General features: G+C 40.8%; 1 protein-coding gene across 1 annotated transcript in view; it reads right to left on the minus strand.

Moving 5' to 3' along the window:
• Positions 1-630: 630 nt before the first annotated feature.
• The window catches only part of slit3 (slit homolog 3), a 231,700-nt gene continuing 212,388 nt past the window's right edge, over positions 631-19,942 (minus strand). The window contains exons 31-38 of the mRNA XM_080035179.1: positions 18,679-18,816; positions 17,768-18,008; positions 15,822-15,952; positions 6,957-7,111; positions 6,260-6,420; positions 5,557-5,714; positions 4,232-4,437; positions 631-3,492 (exon numbers count right to left, since the gene is read on the minus strand). Coding sequence (XP_079891305.1) covers positions 3,239-3,492; positions 4,232-4,437; positions 5,557-5,714; positions 6,260-6,420; positions 6,957-7,111; positions 15,822-15,952; positions 17,768-18,008; positions 18,679-18,816 — 1,444 coding nt within the window. The 3' untranslated portion in view covers positions 631-3,238. The remainder of the gene's footprint in view (positions 3,493-4,231; positions 4,438-5,556; positions 5,715-6,259; positions 6,421-6,956; positions 7,112-15,821; positions 15,953-17,767; positions 18,009-18,678; positions 18,817-19,942) is intronic.

Here is a 19,942-nt window from a genome sequence, read left to right on the forward strand (position 1 = left end):
TTTTTGATGGACACATAGTACTTCAATCTGTGAATAAAGTATACATTTGATATATCTGGATATGCAACTGTCCCCTCTTTGTTTATACACTGCTGCCATCTGCTGGTGAGCAGTAGATGATTTGATAATTTAACATACAAATGCTCATTGGTGGCCCTACATCATGGAGGCAGCGGTCAGTGCATTTTTATGGGCCCATCTTCATTTGATTATAGTGGGTTAGCTGGCTGACCGTGCATTATACAATGTAAAATCCACAAGGGGAATCAAATAATTATAGATAATAATAATAATACAAAGAATAATAAAAATTAATCACACTGATTGTTTCAAAAGAGAAAAAAAAACATCACTTTCTACAACTATTTGATCAATTGTTTCAACAAGGGTAAAATGTTTCCTAAAAGTGGAGGGTAAAAAAAGTTTGCATAAAGTTTATAAGGTACCACAAGTAAACCAAACTAGGTCTCAGAGAAAACATTCTTTTCAATGTAACTTGCTTTGACCAGCAAAACCTTAGATCCTTAGTGAAACTTGCTGGGACAAATAAAGTGGGAGAATTTGTGTGCAGTCAAAGATAGTCTTTTTCAATAATTCACAACACATGGAATAGTAGTATAGTTTCAATGGTAGTTTAATTTTAACATTCAACATATGTATCAATTGTCATCACTCACATATTCATGTTTTTACCTAAGTTCTGGAAAATGAAAATGACTGAGTTTAAAGTTATTTCTATTGTCAGTAACTAATAACTAAGGTCTTTGATTCTGTTCACAATGAAGAAGGTAAACCCTTTAGGATGAGGGAAAGAGAAGATGAACAGAGCTGTGAAATGTGGGGAAAAGATTAAAGATTAAACTGTGGTGATATAGAATGAAGGCAAAGAATAAGAAAGAAGAAAGGGGAAGAGGTAGTGAATATGAATGGCTGGATCAAACAAAGAAAACATCTGGGACAATGGCAGAGAAAAGGGAGTGGGGGGGGTGACTAGAAGGATCAAGAAGTGTGTAAAACTGACACCGAGGAACAAGGATAATACTGATATGTCTCCAAACCCAGAATAGTACAGCTTTAAATGAGCTGCAAAAGTGTGACAATACTTTGATCATGTTGTTAACAAGGCAACAATGTATGAAGTAAACAATACAGTAGTAGTTACATTATAGTCTTTTGCTATACTTTTAATCATGTTAGTCATGTATAGAATGTTTATTACAGCTGTGTTGTGGTACCGTGGGTCCAAACCAGATTCTTTCACGTGACAAAGTTACAGTAGCTTCTTTGACCCAGACGTACTGAGTCGTCAATGTGGAGGTTTGCTGTGATTAGACTGGAGCACTCTATCTTTTGGTCAATACATGCAATCCGCTTTTTTAACCCCTCAATGTCAAAGTGGAACTTCTTAAAATTAACAAAGGATCAAAAACACTTAAAAGTGAACATTTCGGAATTGCATGCGCCATGGAAAACTTGTTTGTTTGTGTATACACCTTAAAGCACATTGTATTAAACAATGTCTTCACATGTAGGCATCACACATCAACACTGTGTAAGGAAAAAAAAAGGTTCTTGTTGAAGCAGCAATTTCACATTCACCCTTTGGGCTCTGAAAATATACTTTCTATAACAGATCATTCATACCAAAGGGACCGTGAAATTGTAAAGGCTTCTCCTGTTTTTGGCCCAATTAAATAGTTTCAGTTGCTTTGGAATTTCTACAAGTTTCCCAGGACTTGCCCACATAGTCTGATCAGCAGAGCGGGATACTTATTTATTGTAAGCATTATTCCCTTTGGGAACTAAGAAAGGCCACCATCGCATTTCAACTGTGCCGTCACATATGACACAATAATGATTTTATCCATTGAGTAGCAGTAATCATTGCAGCAATTTTTGAATTTCAAAATAAGTAGGCCTTCACCAAAGCACTTGAACTTGTATAAATCAACAATTTCAGTCAATTACTTTTGACGTATAAATCCGTTAAGGCAAATACAGTTGTCTTTGGCATAATGGCTTTAATAAAAATGGCTTCCCTGCCCCAGTCCGAAAATCAACAGTTTTTGATCCCAGTGCTTTAAAATCTCACCTTGCTGCGGTGATGTAGACGGGCAAGGTGTGCCAGTACACTGTGACATGTTAACTGATGCAGACTTGAAGTGTTCAACCACAGGAGGCAGCAAAACACCACTTTTGAGCCTGTAATTAAGTTACTCTTTTTAACAAAAACTTATGTGAATGTTATGTGGATGGGTGCTTTCATTAAATATGTCTTCCTGTTTTCACCTGAACCTCTGCTATGAGCTCTCATGACTCATCAGGGATTGCCTTAGTTTGAGTGGAATGGGAACTCTTAGTTACGATGTTCAATACTTAATGAATGGAAAATGTCTTTCAGATTTTCACGTCAAACCTCATGTGGCTCCAAGTCTGGTGTGCAACAGCAAACGAAAGATTTACACAACATTAGAACAAACTGTTAGATCATCTCTGTGGAAAGAGTCCGTTTTCTCAAAGAACTCACATGTGAGGATGATGTCCATTATATAGTGAAGCAGGTTAGCTAGGCACATATAGGTCCCTTCTTTCTGCAAGAACGAGGGCAACAAAAGACTGCCACGTTTTCCTTGTTGTGGAAACAAGGTAGCTCTTCTCTCTCTGCCCTCCTCCCTCAGTGTCCAAAGCCTCCCACCCGTCAGCACTCACATTTGAATCATGCAAATACACTTGGAAAATATAAAATTCATTGGGTTAGGGTATATATTTATATAGATTTATACATACATATAAATTCATATACTTTTAAGGAATGTTAATCTATTTGATGTGTATTTCTTCTCCTTACAAGGTACAAAATAACTTTTCTTACTATGTAACACAATATATAATCAGCATATTAAAAACTCATCAGTCCTTTTATCATCTTTTAGAAAAAAAATCCATAATAAAAATAAGTTCTATGTTTTTTCTCACTTATATCTTACAATATATTTTCTCTCTGTCAAAAAACACGCACACATGTCCCATTTTTTTTTCCGTTTTCGTTTGTTTTGTGGTTTCTCTTGGCAGCATATCGGCGGCGTTCAAACTGAATGTGTAAAAAAAAAAATATCACATAACGGTTTTGCTCGAAACTCAGACAGCTTCATTGACGTTTAGAATTCACAAAATGGCGGCAGCGGTGGTGGGTGTTGCAAAAAAATAAAAAATAAATGCTGGCCGGCGCTGCATGCTGTTACAACGGGCACCGGGAGCAGCCACACTCCAGGGCGCTTTCCATGTCCTCGGAGTACGAGGTGCCGTCGGAGCAGCGGAACACCACCTTCCTCCTCCTGCTCTTGGTCACCCCGCAGCAGACTCCTTGGGGTGCTGCGGCCTGGCACGACCGGGGACAGTCCATGCGGGGAATCTTGCTGGTGGACGTGCAGGTTCTCATCGGGTGGTGGCGCTTCAGCTGCTCCCTCACCATCTCTCCTTGACATGTAAGCTCTGGGACATTATGGGGACAAAGAAGGAGATGAAACACACACAATATAGGAACTGATATTTGTTATAACATCTAGAAGTAATCAGTCCAGCCCTGCGTTCCAAAATCGCATACACTCTAAAATATATTTCAAGGGCTTAGTAAATGTAACAGTAATATAAAAGTATTGTTTGCTTGAAAAAGATGAGTAAACATCATTTTGGTGAGCATTTGGGTTAACTTAATCAAAATTCATGAGTAAAAATTAAACAGAAATCTTTGTGTGAAATGTAATAAATAAAGTAAGTTTATTTAATCAACAAAATGTATTACTTGACTGACAGATTACATTGTGTAAATATTTTAGAATAATTACAGTATGTTTCATTGATATTTTTGAGAATAAACTATGAATAGAAAATATTAAGTAAATCTACTCATTATTCATGGTTTGTTTTACTTGATTTCTAAGCTTTGAAATCTACTCAATATTTTTGAGTGTAAAAATGTTACATCAATTAAATTAAGTAATATGCAGTATCTGTTTTTAGAGTGTACTCTTTTACTATTCTACTTACTTCATCTCATCTGACCATAAAAATCTCGGCCTGCATGTAGTAGACATTCGGGTATTTTTAAGCATACTAAATCTGACCACAAGAATTAGGACATCCTAAAAGGAAAAATTCTACCATACTAAATAGCAGAAAGTATGGGTATTGGACCGCAGGGCAGATTTCCATTTTCAGTCTCCATTTTTACCTGAATCACAAGTAGGGCCGCTGTACCCTGGCTGACAGTGGCAGACGGGCTCTCCTGCCTCCGACACTCGACACTCCCCGTGTCCACAGCGGTGCCCCCTGCAGGCTGGAGGCTCCTGCCGTCGCTCACAGTACTGGCCCTGGTAGCCTTCAGTGCACTTGCAGCTGTAGGACTGGCCCTTTGGCACACACACACCCTGAGCACACCTGGAGTGTACAGAAGCAGAGAGGGAAGACAACTTAGATCAGATTGCTGTCTTGGGGCACATTTCTTTTGCTGGTGCTTTTAAGACTGGTCGAAACACATGATTTGAAGCCCAACACAATAAATAGTAAAAGACTGGCTCTTCTTGACTGCAATAGAAACATTATGAAACAGTCAACATTTATTTTATATTTATTAGGGCTGTCAAATTAACACGTTAATTTCGATTAATTAATCACAGAAAAATTAACGCGATTAAAAAAATTATCGCAGATTAATCGCACTTCTATAGTGCCCTTTGACCCGGTGCAAAAGTGGTGCGCAGCTCGGTGAGCTGTACCGAGCTGCACCTGTAGCTTGCATCATGGCTTGCATACACAGCCCGCACGGGTGAAAGGGAGAAAAGTAAAGAGAGAAGCAGAGGAAAGGGCGGGGCCGAGGGCTCTATGGACGGTTTAAGGGATGCTTTGGGCAAATAAGCATGAAGGTAGGAAGACATCTTACTTTATTCTCCGCAGTGTCTGTGCATTATTGATTTAGTGGGTGCAACAATATAGGTTTAGTTTAGTTTAGTTAATTTATTTAGCACACATTAACAATTAATGGTGCAAGGAGGGAACAAAGCCCAATGGGCTTGTACAGAGTTCCACCCCTATCAATACAGGTTCAAAACAGTATCTCTCAATCTTCCTCCGTGTGTCTCAATTTTGTTTGCTAGCTGTCTCGTCTCCCGCGTAAACGGACACCCTATGTGTGTGTGTGTGTGTGTGTGTCAATATTTTTGCCTAAGAGTACGACGATGGTGAATGAATCGGCATAGGCATCTGAATCGGCACAGCACTGTCTGTTGTGGAGACAGAAGTTACGAGAGACGGAGAGCGAGAGAGAGAGAGAGAGAGAGAGAAACAAACTGTAGCAGGCTATACAGCTGTTTATAAACAGGTATAAAAGTGTCATAAAAGTATGCGATTAATTTAGATTAATTAATCACAGAGCCTGTAATTAATTAGATACATTTTTTGAATCGCTTGACAGCCCTAATATTTATATTCTTTCATATGACTTTCTGAACGCCTATACTTCCTCATATTTCTGCCCCTGTTTTCACTGTCTGGGCTCACCTGCTGTTCTGACAGGGGTTGGGTACCGTGGTCTGGTCGCACAGGGTCCCAGTGCGTCCTGGAGGACAATCACACGTTACCCCCACCTCTCCTCCCTCCCTACAAGCACCCTGAGCACACACACTGCAGGAGTGACAGCCTGCCAGAATAGCATCACCCTGGGGACAGAGAAGGAAAGAGAGAAAATAATGTCAGTTAAAGGCTAACCGGAAGGACCTTTTAACACAAACAGGCGAGAGCAGAGGGGTGTTACCTGACAAACATTGGAATTCTACAGCTGTCATCAACACACTACTGCATCCAAATGAGGGCAAGGCATCTGTCGTTTTGCCATATTTTTTATGTTTTTTAAATTTGTTGAAATGTGACCTGTCAAAGATGTTTCTGACAAGTCAAAAATGTTTTCTGTGGTTCCTTAGGCCCAATTATATTCACAAATGTATACTAATAACACTGTGTCATCGATACAAAACTGTCAGGCCGATTTGTACGCCGACGATACAGTACTGTTTTTCTGATTTGGTGCGCCAAGCTATACAGAACCTATAGAGTTCATTTAACGCACTTTTAAAATGTTTACATAAAAAATCTTTTTTTGTCGACTGCAACAACACATTTGTTATGTCTACTGTATGTACTACAAATATCAAATGCAGTATGATGCTGCTCATTTGCCAAAAATGTATCTTGCCCATGTAATCACCTTGCCCTCGACCCCTTGTGGCCCCACTCCTCCCGGGGCTAAGTAATTGAGGTCTTGAGGCTCCCCGTTGATTCGGACATTGTGGATGCAGCCATTAAAAGCCTGAGGGGAACGTTCAGGGCCGGGGCGTAGGCCTGAGGCCACCACCTGAGATGGCACGCCTGGGAAATGGAAGAGAACAAGACAGGAAGTCATGGAAAAAGAAGAAGGAGAAGAAAGAGAAATGAGAGTAGAGAAATGGGCAGAAATGGGAGAAAATGAGGAGAAAAGAGAAATAAATTAAGTATATTGCTTGATTAATACACCTCATTCAGCTCTGGTTTAATTATTTGTTGATTCAAACAGTAACATACAATGTGCCTGAAAGAATATGGCACCATAGCTCTCACTATTGAGCAATACCATTTTTTCTTTCTCGAACTAGAAAGGGCTGACTGTTCTCTGGGGTGGGTCTTGTCCTTTTTGTGAGGAATAGATGAACAAAAACAGTTCTCCAACTCCTCACCACATCCCTCCTTGGGAGTTTGTGTCTGTGTATTTGCATGTTGTGGGTGGATGGACTTGTATGTACCCGTGCATGGCAAACATGTGATCACAACCACAAAAAGGCAGCGGAGCGCAGGCAAAAGTAACATCTGTTTGTTCACAACATATGTCTATGTAAGGATGGATGTGTGTACTGTAAATGTGTGAGTACCTCCTATGTAAAGTTGGGTGTTGTGGTCGACGGAGGGCTGGCGTGCCAGCTTGCCCAGGCTCTTGGGGGCACCGTTATCCACCACTAGGCTCAGTGAACGGTTCTGGATCAACAGCTCAACTGTGTGGAAAAGCCCATCATTCACCGACTCCACGCTGTCATAAACACACACAGAAAAAAGGAAGGGGAGATTTTCAGTATGGTTTCTATTATGATAAATTACTGTTGAATTCTACACCAGACAGGAGAATTATAGAGGGGAACACATGATAGAGCAAATTGGAAATGCTAGACACAAAACAGACTCAAGTCAAACAGTTGTTTTCTTTGTTGTGTTGTGTTTTCAAATCGACCAAAGTAAATGAAAAAGAAAAGAACTAAATGTTGATATGTTATTCTCAGACATAAAACAGACTGATTACATCCTCATTGAAGTGTTCTTTTGGAACAGATTAAAATGTGCCCTTGATCTAGGCCACGGTTTCCTAACATGGGGGTTGAGGCCCAGAATGGGCCTTGGGGCGACATGAAATGTATACAATTTAATGGCCAGACTCAACCAGTTTAGACCCATGTGTGAAGGAAATAGGCTCTCTTACTAGAGTGACAATATTCTGTTAAGGAAACAAATGTTTCCATTGCAACCAACCAGGATCATGACCTTATGCACCAGGTTTGACCCTGGGAAGAAAGTGTGTGTGTTTGTGCGTTAATATGTGTGTCTGAGATTCCCCACTAAATGGTTTGTGCTGGAGGGGAGACAGACAGCTATAGAGACAGTGGTTTGGCAGAGCCCAAAGAGGGAGAGAGAGCGAGGGGGAAAGCGAGGTGGATGGTGGGGTGGTAAAGTTGACTGTGCCTCCGTTCACACAAGTTCTTATTCCCCCCGAAAACCCGGAGAGAAGGAGCAGAACATCAGAAACACAAAAGAACAAGTGAAGCCACTCTTTCCGTTGGTGGTCTGCTTCAGACTCCCACAGCTAAACACTAAGACAATACATCCCATTGTCTGCACAAACTCATTGGCTAACTAGCTAAGGAGCCTCAAACCGACTGACAGCTATTTATACAGCATTCAGATTACAGTGATGTCACATTAACAGCCAATGGAGCAGGGTTGTGAGTTCTGGAGGTGGGCCAGTGTGACAGCATTAAGAAAAGAAGTGTAAGGAGAAGTTGATGAACATGATTAAGAGAGTGGAGATGCAACAAGGAATAAAAAAGGAAATAATGAGGAACAGAGAAGAGGAAGAACTTAATAATGTAAAAAGAGAAAAAAAATGCAAATTGTACTTTATACAAAGACATAAACATTGATTACCTGTGCACTCTGTTCACGCCTGATACAAAAAACACATTCAAATTAGATTTCAAAATCAAATCTCGGAACATTTCGAACTGAAAAATGCAAATTTTGATTAACGCATCGCTTGGAGAGATGAGTGACAAAGCCATTTATCCAATCAAAAATGGCCAAAAAATAAATATTCTTCCGTACATCAATCTAGTTGAGCATTAGGCTGTCAGTTTCTTAAATAAGAGTTCCCACTCCACTGAAGACCCAACACAGACACATGCATGGTTTCCATTAGGAGCCATGTGATTTAATAACGGTTTCAAACAGGCCTTCCTGCAAACGAGCACAACGGATGGTCTGCTCTCCTGAAAGATTAGCTCTCTATCTGACTAACCTCCTCTCCAATCTACACGTTGTATTCTCTATCTTCATTTTACCGGTCTATGGCTACTCCGCTTCCGTTCTAGAAGCTCTTCATCCCTTTATATTTACTCAAGTGTCTGGAAAGGTAAGTCAAGCATGCAGCTCACATAGCTAAGAACATTATCAAGTTGTTTTTTTGAACGGGTTTTGAACCTCGAACAAAGCTCCACTGGGTGGCAGTAGATGACTAATGGTCAGGGCTTCCGAGATGCCGGACATGCAGGTGTGTGTGTGTGTGTGTGTGTGTGTGTGTGTGTGTGTGTGTGTGTGTGTGTGTGTGTGTGTGTGTGTGTGTGTGTGTGTGTGTGTGTGTGTGTGCGTGTATGATCAATGTTTGCCAATATCAATATCAAGTGTTTGGAGAAGGGGACGTTTTTCAGAACCTCAGTTAGATGTGTTTGTGTTTGTGTTTGCATGTTTGTATATAATTCTGCATGAGCAAATACATAAATATGTAAATACAATTTATTCTTTATTAACCCAATGGTCAAGTATATATTTTTGTGAATGCTGTGCGCTCTACCATTTTGATCAACATTTTATCTGTATGTGTGTGAGCGCTTACTGAAGTGAAAACAGTATATCAGGTCATGTGTAGTCTGCTGTGTTTGCCCTGTGTATTAATAAAAACAGCCAATTGTGGAAATAAAAACAAACTAACACACAGCCCTAGCATATTTCAACAGTCTCCCTCTCTCTCTTACTCTCCCAAACCCCTAAGGGACGTCAACATACACCCAACAATAAACTTAACAAAAAAAAAAATCCTAAAAACCAAAAGCTGGCTTTTATATATAATATTTATATTTAAAATAATCAAATACAAACCCAGAGATAATCATAGATAAACTTCATCTCAAACTGTAAAAAAATATTTGGATTACAAACAACCGCACGGATCCATTTCCACTGTAAAATCTAATTAGGCACCGCTATCATTTACTTCTTTTCGAACCACATTTGCGGTGTGTGTGTGTGTGTTTGTGCATGTGTGAGTGTAATGAACCTTGTATGCTTATGCATGTGCATGTATTTTGTAATGTATACTTGTGTTCATGCCAGTGTTTTTTCATGTGTCTGTGGGTGTGTATGTGAATGAGTGCCTGTGTTTTTGAGTCAGTTTTGTACAAGTCTATGTTCTTGTGAGTCTGCATGTGTGCAAGTGTGTCTCTGCGTGTGTGTGTGTGTGCTTGTGTGTGTGTACGCATGTGTGACTGGCTGTAAATGTATGTGTGTGTGTGTGTGTGTTTAGCAGCCCAATCTGATTAAAATGATGTTCAGCAGACAGGCATCCCAGTCCCATATTGCCGTGGTAACCTCAATTAGTCGTTGCTGAGACGGCAGCTGCCGAGCGGTGAGCTCCTTCGCTGTTTTCTTTCCCTCTTTTTTTTCAGCTTTCATCAAACCAGACCGGCCAGTTCAGACGAAATTTGTACTTTTCAGGAATGGTTTGGTAGCGTTTTGATGTCAGTTTCAGGAATGAGTGCCCGTTGTTTCAGGCCTATAAGGTTTCAGTACGAGAATGTTTGAATTGCCTCTGAGCGTTTTAGACCTATAATGTTCAGGGATTGTCTCATTGTTTGTTTTAACCACGGCCCTGTGGTTTTCAAGAGCCAGAATCAGGTCAGACATTCAGTCATTTTACTCATGTAAATCTGGGCATGAAATCATCTCGTAAGACATGGAAAAGTTGTGTGAGTGTGACAGCCTGAGCATGAATGAATATACATATCGTAGCTACCACTATTATTCCATAATTTCCATCATTCTGGCTTTATTTTTGGTGTCAAACATTGAGAAAAACTGGGTTCATTTGTCGGTGTGGCTAAACAGTCACATATGTGTATTATAGAGTATTTAGGGTGGGCGGAATAGAAACACCTGTACCATGTTTTTTTTTTACTTTCTAACATTATGTTGGATATGTGTTGCCAGCAAAAGATTATGTGCTGAACCAACCAGGATCATGTCCTGGTTTCCCACCCACTGAAACTGCCAAATGTGTTCAGTGGAAGCAGTGCAGCCAGGGACTTAACCCTGAGGTGGTGGGAGAGTGCTTGTTTCCAACCTTTCAGCCAATAAAATATTTGTTTTTCCATCCTTATGACCAACACGTTTGCCTGGTGTCATATTTTTGAGTATTCTATCCATTCATCCACCCATCTGTACATCTCTAAAAGGTATTATACTACTTATACCTATCTTTATCACCCCCTTTCTTTTACCTGGCCTGTACCCATCCTGCCCTGCATCTCTCCCTCCACTGCCTGCTGATGAATAACAGTGGCTTTGCTCTCACTGACCTCGGTGGGAGATTAGTGTGGCATTAGTAAAGGGCAGCACATTAATACACAGCAAACACACACTCTGTCACTATCGGTCTGTCCTACGCACTCACACAGGCACACACACACACACACACACACACACACACACACACACACACACACACACACACACACACACACACACACACACACACACACACACACACACACACACACACACACACACACACACACACACACACACACACACACACACACACACACACACACACACACACACACACAGGCACACAGGCATTTAACACGGGGGATGCATAAACACTTTCATCTGTTGCTAATGAGGGCACATTGAAGGACTTACACCTTCTCCTATCTCTCTTTCTGTCTGCCTGTCTCCCCTCCTGCTCGTTTTTGTGTTGCTGTTTACAGCACACATATAGTGTGTGTTGTACACCTGTGTACCTGGGCCTACATGTCCACTTCAGGTCAACAAATGAAATCGCACACACAATTAAATCTGAATGTTAAAGCCAATGGTGAGTCATTCATTTACCATTTTACCCCAATTAGTTTTACATCAGTGTGTCCTGATCTGGCCAGGAATGCTGAGTTTCAGCTCATTGTCAAAAACTGGCTTGGACAAAAGGCCTTTTACTGGATCTCTGGTTTCAACACAAGATAACCAACACAGGGTTTGCTAAGAAACATCCCATGGACTGGCACCGGCCCCTGGCCCCTTCAGTTGTAGAACCGCAGAAATTGTATGGACAGTTCCATGTTTGCGATGTGCCAGAGTTGCTGTGCTAGGATTATGGTGGTTAAATAGTTACGCCATTCTGGACAGTATCAGTTGAATGGTGGCAGGAGGTTCTGCTGTGCCTGCCTAGCCATGCGGTTTGAGTCAGTTTTGAATGTATTTCCAATTTAGGGCAGATAAGATAGGCCGTTTGCAATCAAAAAGATGGCACATAAAAAGGAATACATAGAAGCTTGTGGTAAAATGAGCCCCAGGCTTGGAGCTGAGCCTCGTCTCCTTCCAGACTGCTAATGCTAAACATAACATCGAAAGCTGTCTTTACTCAGTTCTTAGCATTGTGCTCGGACACAATTTGACTCTATGGATATCTGTTTCTTTTTCTACTTCTGAATCGTTTATTTTTCTTTGCCTATTTTTCATCCTTGTGGACTCTGTCTCTTTCCTCCTTGTTGCTCCCTTGTCTCCATTTGTGTCTCCAGATTAATGCTTTCTACATCTCCTATTCAATCATACCTGTCCGTGCAGCCGTACACTTTCTTTGTCCCGCTCGGTCTCCATCCGTCTCTCTTTTTTAACACTTCATTTTTTTCTGATTCTCACAGCTTTTCATGCTATTTGTCTGTCCGTCCGTCTCCCTCCCAGGCATGGCCCCTGTGTCACGTTAACAAGACCAGACAAGGATAATTCCCTGACTCACTCTGTGGTTTACCTTTTCCCCCCTAGGCTCTCCTTCCTCCTCTCACTCAATCCCTTTGTCATCCCTCACTCCTCTCTCATCCATCCCTGCTGTTCATCATGGTCATTTGATTTTTCTTATCAACCCCACCTGTTTTATCCTCAGGCAAGTGACCTATAATGTTATCTCCTTATTTCAAACAGGCTCTCCGTCCAGCATCAGTCTATCCACCTGTCTTTTCAGCGGTCTGTCTCTATCTTTGTCTGCCTCTAATTGGATCAGTTTGTCTCTCAATGCATCCATACGTCCCCCTGACTGTCCTTTTCTCTCTCCATCTTTTTAACCCAGTCTCTGTGCCTGCAAAAACCGTAATAAATAAATTGCAAAAATAAAAACACAAAAACTGTTGTCCAGTTGTAAACCGAAATTATAGTTTTTGCGTTCCACATGGCAGTAGGTCTAGCCTGGTCCAACCAGACCATTGTACTTCATTTCATTTGTACAGAAGGTCTGGAACTGCCCTATTGGCAAACGTTCACTCACTTGGAGGCGGGTGACTGTTGAAGTTTAAAACTATTGGATCTGCCCAGTGCCACTCTGGATCAGCCAACCAATCGCATAACGTTTGTGGCGACAAATGTTTAAACGTGTACAAACACAACCAAATGCATGTCTACTGTGTGTATCTGTATTGGAGTATATCCCTCCATTTACAAATTGGCGTCTTTTGATTAAACTGTTACCAGCATGAAATGACTTGATTATATTTCCCCTTTAGGAATATGCACTTTTTTTTTTGCTGTGGGCACAGTATGTTTTTCAATAAAATAAATAAAGATTAAACTATACCTTCAAAAACATGCGAGGGGTTTGAATGACTCATAATTGAAACTCCTTATGCAGAAACGGTCTCGCCCTTGGACGATGTCATTTGTGGCTACAATTCTCTTCTCCCACAGCTACCTGCAGGATTTATGATATAATGTAACATCCTAATCCTGAAGTCAAATTTTCATCAGGAGCAGTTAGACTAGCAGTTCTATCTCCTTTCCTCTGTGACCTTGTCTCTATCCACAGGCCAATAGAACAGAGCGGAGCCAACAGCACAAAGCCAGCCGTCACATGCTAAGAAAATCACTGAGTGAAATGTATAGAAAGAAGAACGGGGAGTCAATGAAGAAGCATTAAACCTTCAACTCTTTCCATCTTCTCTCACATCTATCTCTCCAACTCTTTGTATAATACATTGGTATAATTATTATAAAAAAAGAGACCTTGATCAAGGTAATTGGAAGCCACTGTGTGGTTTTGTTGGTGCCTTTTCAAGTTTGATTATTCTGTTTTTGTTCCTTTCCATGCCCATGTTGGAAGTGAAACACCTTCCATTACCTGCCACAGCGAGGACACACTTTATTTGGACTGGCAGAGCACTGTCCGCTCCCTGCCTTGTGCAATAAACCAGTACCTTTTTGGATATAAAGTTTTACAAAAATGTAAATATAGTACATGATCCTTTATTCCACCTCATGTACGTTCCTTCCACACTTCACCAAACAAAGTCTTGAGGCGTGTGGCCAACCATCTGACAGCATTTTGGGTTATTATTGGTATGTATTGAAACAATGTGCTGATGAAATATTTTCGCTGATGTAGAATGTCTAGCATGTTTTCAAGCATTTAGTTTGGTATACATGTACACTGCCGTCTGCGCTTGTGTTACAAAGTGAATATCTCTGGGAACAATGAATGGTATTGGATCTTGTGTCCATTATCCCTTATCACATTTCTCTCCTTCTGTCCTCCTTCAACAGACAGTGCAGACAGAGAAGCAGACAGAATCAATGGGAGCCAATCTGCACTAGACAAAGATGGACACTGGCCCTTTCTCTCTTTACACTCTCTACTTTGACCTAAAGTCCAGCAATTTATTTCTATCATTCTATGTGTTTCTCCTTTCTTTATTTTTTACTCTTTTTATTACCTTACTCTTTTGACCTCCATCAATCCACTCTACAGTCAGTTTTTGCATGTTCACCTAAAAAGATGGCCTCACGTAGAGGTGGAAACACCTTTGTACACTTATACTGTACGATAAAGGGTTCTGAAGGCTGGGAGATAAGTCCAGGATTCCTCTGGCTAATCACATGCTTTTAAAGGGTTCTCAACAAACTCAAAAATCAAAGTAAATATTTCTCAAGATAGTTCTTTTCATTATAATTTCTGAAATGTCTAACAGTGACACCATTAGAAGGAATTCCAATACAAAACAGTCTCAATTTAAAGCATGACTTGGTTTACTGAAAACTCTTCTTTCCACATGCTGTAAGATCTCTGCATACGGTGCATACAAACCTGGGTTGGCTTCTCCCACAAGTAACTAGTGAAAACATTATCATGTTCTTTCCCTAGATTAGCACTGCTGTTCCCATGGCTTACCACAGCATACCCATTCCTATGAAACTGTTAATATAGTTCATTAAATAAGATCCTCGGGGTTTACAAAGACTCGCCCACTGAATGAGGGCTTTTGTTTCCACTGTTTGAAGTTTTACCTTGAGAGACTTATGGTGGGTTTCACTCAGGGAGACGACAGTCTAGTCAGGATTTGAAAGGAATTTTGGGTTTTCTTTACAGAGGGAAGTGCTCAGACATGGATGTATTACTGTGTCTGTGTGTGTGAGAAAGGATATGGCTTTGGATTTGTGCGCACATGGCCAAATCGACACCTATTCTGAATAGTCCTAAAATACTGTTAAAACGTCAGATCCTTTTAGCCTTTAGTTGTTGGTCTGTGTATGTGTGCAGTGTATTATTTGCTTTTTGTAAGTACCCTTGCACTACCTTGAAGCTCCTTTAAATTAGAATCTTGTGAATGGTGTACACGGCAGTAGCTTCATTGCAAATACGTGATTTAAAATGCCCGTCTTTGTGAGTGAGTGAATGTGTTTGCTTTTGGAAATCTTTGTTGTACCTTAGCAGTGATTGATAGAATTTGCCAGTATTTTCTGCACGCCGTTCTGTATCTGGATGTGTGCTTTTGAAAATGTTAAAAGCACTTAAACTACCTTGAACGCCATGTACTATCTGAACCCAGCATAACATAACTTTAATTTAAATTGAAAATGTTTAAAAAGTACTTGTACTTGGCAACAACACGTATGGAGAGCTATACTGGACACTTGAAATACCTTCCTTTCATGAGATATGATAAAAAAAAAATCTAATAAACTTTAATTGAGAGACATTTTTTAAAAAGGAAGCAAGTGTAAGTTAACAAGGCTGAATATATGTGTTTTTTCTTTTTTTAAACCTGTAAAGTACTTTGACCATTCAGCTTTAAACCTGATCTTCAGGGTAATATGCTGAGTATTTATGAAAAAGTGATTTTCTGTGTTTTGTGTGTATGTGTGTGTGTGCAGCTTACCTATATACAGTGGTGGGTGGGTAACTGGCGATGTCATAGATGAGTCGTATGTGACCCTGGTACAGCTCCAGTGCCAAGGGGTCGTGGTCCTCCTTATATAACAAGATACCGTTGTCTTTATCCGAAGCCACCTGGAGAGAAAGACCAGTCTTGAAATTGACATAGAAATATTTAGCAATGTTACTCATGCGTTATATACTATATACCATCAAGGGAATTGCCAAAATAACTGCAGCAACACAGCACACAAAACAACTTTTCATACCCGTTCAGAGATTGGACAAACACAAGAAGGAGTGTCAATGTACAGTCTGTGAAAAGCTGTTCTTTTAACGGCCTGATTCTGTCATTATGCAGACAATTATAATCTCACACACAAAACCCTTAAGAAATCAGGGTCAAGCTGCTCCTTAGGCTGGGCAAATGCAGTTGCTTCAACTAAAGAATCGCTTGTGTCTGTGCATTAGCTCATCTGAGTAAAACTAATTCATATAAATTAGGCTAATAAGGACATGAGCAAATCCTGTCTTAAATGCAGATGTTATGCACTTTACGCAAACGCTGAATATGCTCAATAAACTCAGCTGCTGTTACACAACTTCAAACCAGTTCGCTTCTACAAGTCAATTCAGTTGAATTTTATTACATTTAAACCTTATTTTACTACAAGGGATCTTTCAATGGTTATCTCATTTATATAGTATGCTATTATATTATTTCTACCCTCATAACATATTCAGTTATTTAAAGGATGCTTGTACATTTGGTGAAATGCTTTGCGCATCACTGTGTTTACTGTTGATGCAGCTCCGAATGAAAGAGAAATATAAAAAAAACTGATGTCTGATTCAAGATGGTGAGTCACAACGTCAAACTGCTAGTACCGAAGAAAAATAAGGAGTAGACGTAAAGTCCTCCGCAAAATGTCCCCAAACGAGGTCAGTGGCGCCTCCCTCCCACACAGACACACTTGACATGTCACACTTGCTCGCGTGCTCCACTAAGCGCTAACTAACTAGCGAGTGGAAATGGGGCCAAGGGGGCCAAGCACTTAACACTCCGGCTTCAATGGAGCATAGCCAAGTCAACACCTGCTAACAAGCTGCTGGAGGGAGGAAGAGAGCCAGGCAGACAAGGAAAGAAGAGAAAAGGAGGGAACATGTAAAGAAAGAGAGAGAGAGAGAGAGGATGAAAAAAGACAGTGAGATATATAGAAATATGGGTAAAGAGCGAACTCGGATGCACACTAAAAGAAAAAGACAGAAAGTGTTAAAGAAATATGCAGTGATTTATGAAGTGCTGTGGCCCTTTCATTCTTTTCTTTCCTTTTTTTCATTTTCTCTCTCTCTCTTGCCTCTCAGTCAGGGCCTCTTGGAAGAGTTTAAACAACCTTGGCACTCACATTGAAAGCTCCTGGCAGAAGCACAGATGCACGCGCACTCACACACACACACACACACACACTCTCATACATCCAAACAGGTGGTAAATATCAATTAGCCTGTCCTCCGTTTCTTGTTTCTCTTTCGCCCACTCTCATTTCCAAAAAATGGGGGGAAATATGTTTCTATTAGGATATGACTCTCAGGTGTCCAATGTGCATGTTCTGTGTGAATGAGCGTGTGTGTGTGTGTGTGTGTGCACGAGTGCTCAGTGCTCACTGGAAACAGAGGGTGTAGCAGATGTTTGCTTTGCTTTGTCGGCACTAAGTCGAGGAACTCTATAGCCTTGATTTTAGCAACTCACCGCTCTATTTCAAGCAGCCCAAAAATGTTTTCCATGAAGCGCACTTTCGAAAGGTTGACTTTGGGCTTTTCATCCTCAAAGAAGGCACAGTACAGGATATTTTTCATTGAAACCTTATATAAATACGTGCATAACAGTACGATTTATAAACCTTTCAAATCTAACATTTGGTAAGCAGAGGTCAAAGGGGGCGACCGTACCTGTAGTGAAATATGCGCGGTGGGACGGAGTTTGGCGCCCGGAAGCTCCACATACCCATCCAGGCCTAGGAAGTGAACGGTGGCCAACTTCTCACATTTGGTGCCGTAGAAACTGGGCATGCAGCGGCACACTGGCTCCCCGGCAACCACCAGGCACTGGGCGCCGTTCTGACAATCCCATTGATCACAGGGGCTGGTCTGCAGCAAGATCATTGGTGGAGGGTTCTCACAGAACAGTCCGCTAAAGGAAAGGATATAGATAAAACAGAAGACATAACTTAATCATAGAGCCTTAATCTGGGGTTGTGTTGTGTCCACTTCCTCTGATAACACTTAGTTTAGTACTCGTACTGTGTTTCTCTTCATTGCATTACATTTGGTGATAGCATTGGTGGATGTTGGAAATGTAATAGCCCTCAAGGAAATGGACTATTTTTTATCAGCATCTGTATATGTGGCTGTTCTCCCTCTGTATCTTCTTGCATCTTTATGAAACTCTGAGCCTTTTCTTGACATATCCCTTTTGCCCGTATCTGTCTTTCTGCTGCTGTCTGTCCGCTTTCATTATATGTTTTCTGCAAAGCCATCTCTCTCTTTTTTTCTCTCTATCCGTTATAATGAATTTGCTTCTCTCATGCCAAAAGTCTTTGCTATAATTAACCACATGGAGCTGCATCTGCTACTCAGTGCACACACACGCACGCACGCACGCACGCACGCACGCACGCACACACACACACACACACACACACACACACACAGCACACACAAGCACGCAGCGGGTCCACACAAGTCAAGTGATTATGAAGGGCCATCTGTATCTCTTCCCAGCCTGGCTCTCCAGTGTGTAATGGTGGTTGTGTCTGTTGAAGCGATTTGGCACGTCTATGATGCGTTCTAATAGCACTCACCTGAAGCCCTCTTTACAGACGCAGGTATAGCCGTTGACAGCGTCCACACACTCCGCTCCGTGTTGACACTTATTCTCCAGACAGTCATTGTAGTCCTGCTCACAGTGTTGGCCCACATAGCCCGGTAAACACTCACACCTACAGAGTGACGAGACATTCATTTTCCTTTATTTATTCTCGAAAGATCAATTGAGGGTTAACCTCTTTTACAATGACGTCGAGAATTACACACAATATACAAAGAGACAACAACAATTAAAACATTCAGATCAATTGAATAAAACAGAACAATAGCCTAATTAAAACAGTTACAATTGGAGTGGGGCTGATTCAAAATAATAACTTTAAATTGGTTAACAGTTATGAGTGTATTTATTTTAATTTGATGTTGTAGGCTGTTCCAGGAGTCAGGGGCACTGTGGCTAAAAGCAGTTTTACCAAGGTCAGACCGGGCGTATGGAACATATAACATGAGCATTTCAGTTGAGCGGGTATGATAAAGCCCATCTGAAATATGCAGCATTGTTGTCAAATAGAGTGGTAGCTTTCCGGTCAGGGCTTTATATATAAAAATATGCCAATGTGCATCACGTCTCTCTTTAAGAGAAGACCACCCAACCTTTTCATATAAAAGACAATGGTGAGTGTCATAAGCATCTCCTGTAATGAACCTTAAGGCAGAGTGAAAAACGGAGTCTAGGAGTTTAAGACATGAATGAGATGCATGCCTATAAACCACATCGCCGTAATCAAGGACAGACATAAAAACTGCCTCAATAATCCTTTTCCTACAGAACAACGGGAAGGTGGCTTTGTTCCTATAAAAATATCCAATCTTTTGTCGCAGACGACAGACAAGATTTTTTATGTGAAATTTAAAAGATACTTTTTCATCTATCCAGATGCCGAGATACTTATATTCAGTGACTCTTTCAATTTGAGATCCATTATTTGTATGAATATTAAGATCATTAAAATGTATAGTGCTTGCTCTGGAGAAACACATATATTTTGTTTTGTCTGTATTAAGAACAAGCCTGAGGTCCACTAGACAGTCCTGCAGGGTGTTAAAAGAGCTCTGAAGGTTCTGAACAGATTGATGGACCGAATCAGAAATGCAATACAGTACAGTGTCGTCAGCATACAAATGGGCTTGACAGTTTTGTAGCGATGAAACAATGTTATTGATGTAAATTGTGAATAGGACTGGACCTAAAATTGAGCCTTGCGGAACACCATTTGTAACTGTTAAAAACTCAGTTTG

This window comes from Ammodytes marinus (genome assembly GCF_949987685.1).
Source record: "Ammodytes marinus genome assembly, chromosome: 10".
Lineage (NCBI taxonomy): Eukaryota > Metazoa > Chordata > Actinopteri > Uranoscopiformes > Ammodytidae > Ammodytes > Ammodytes marinus.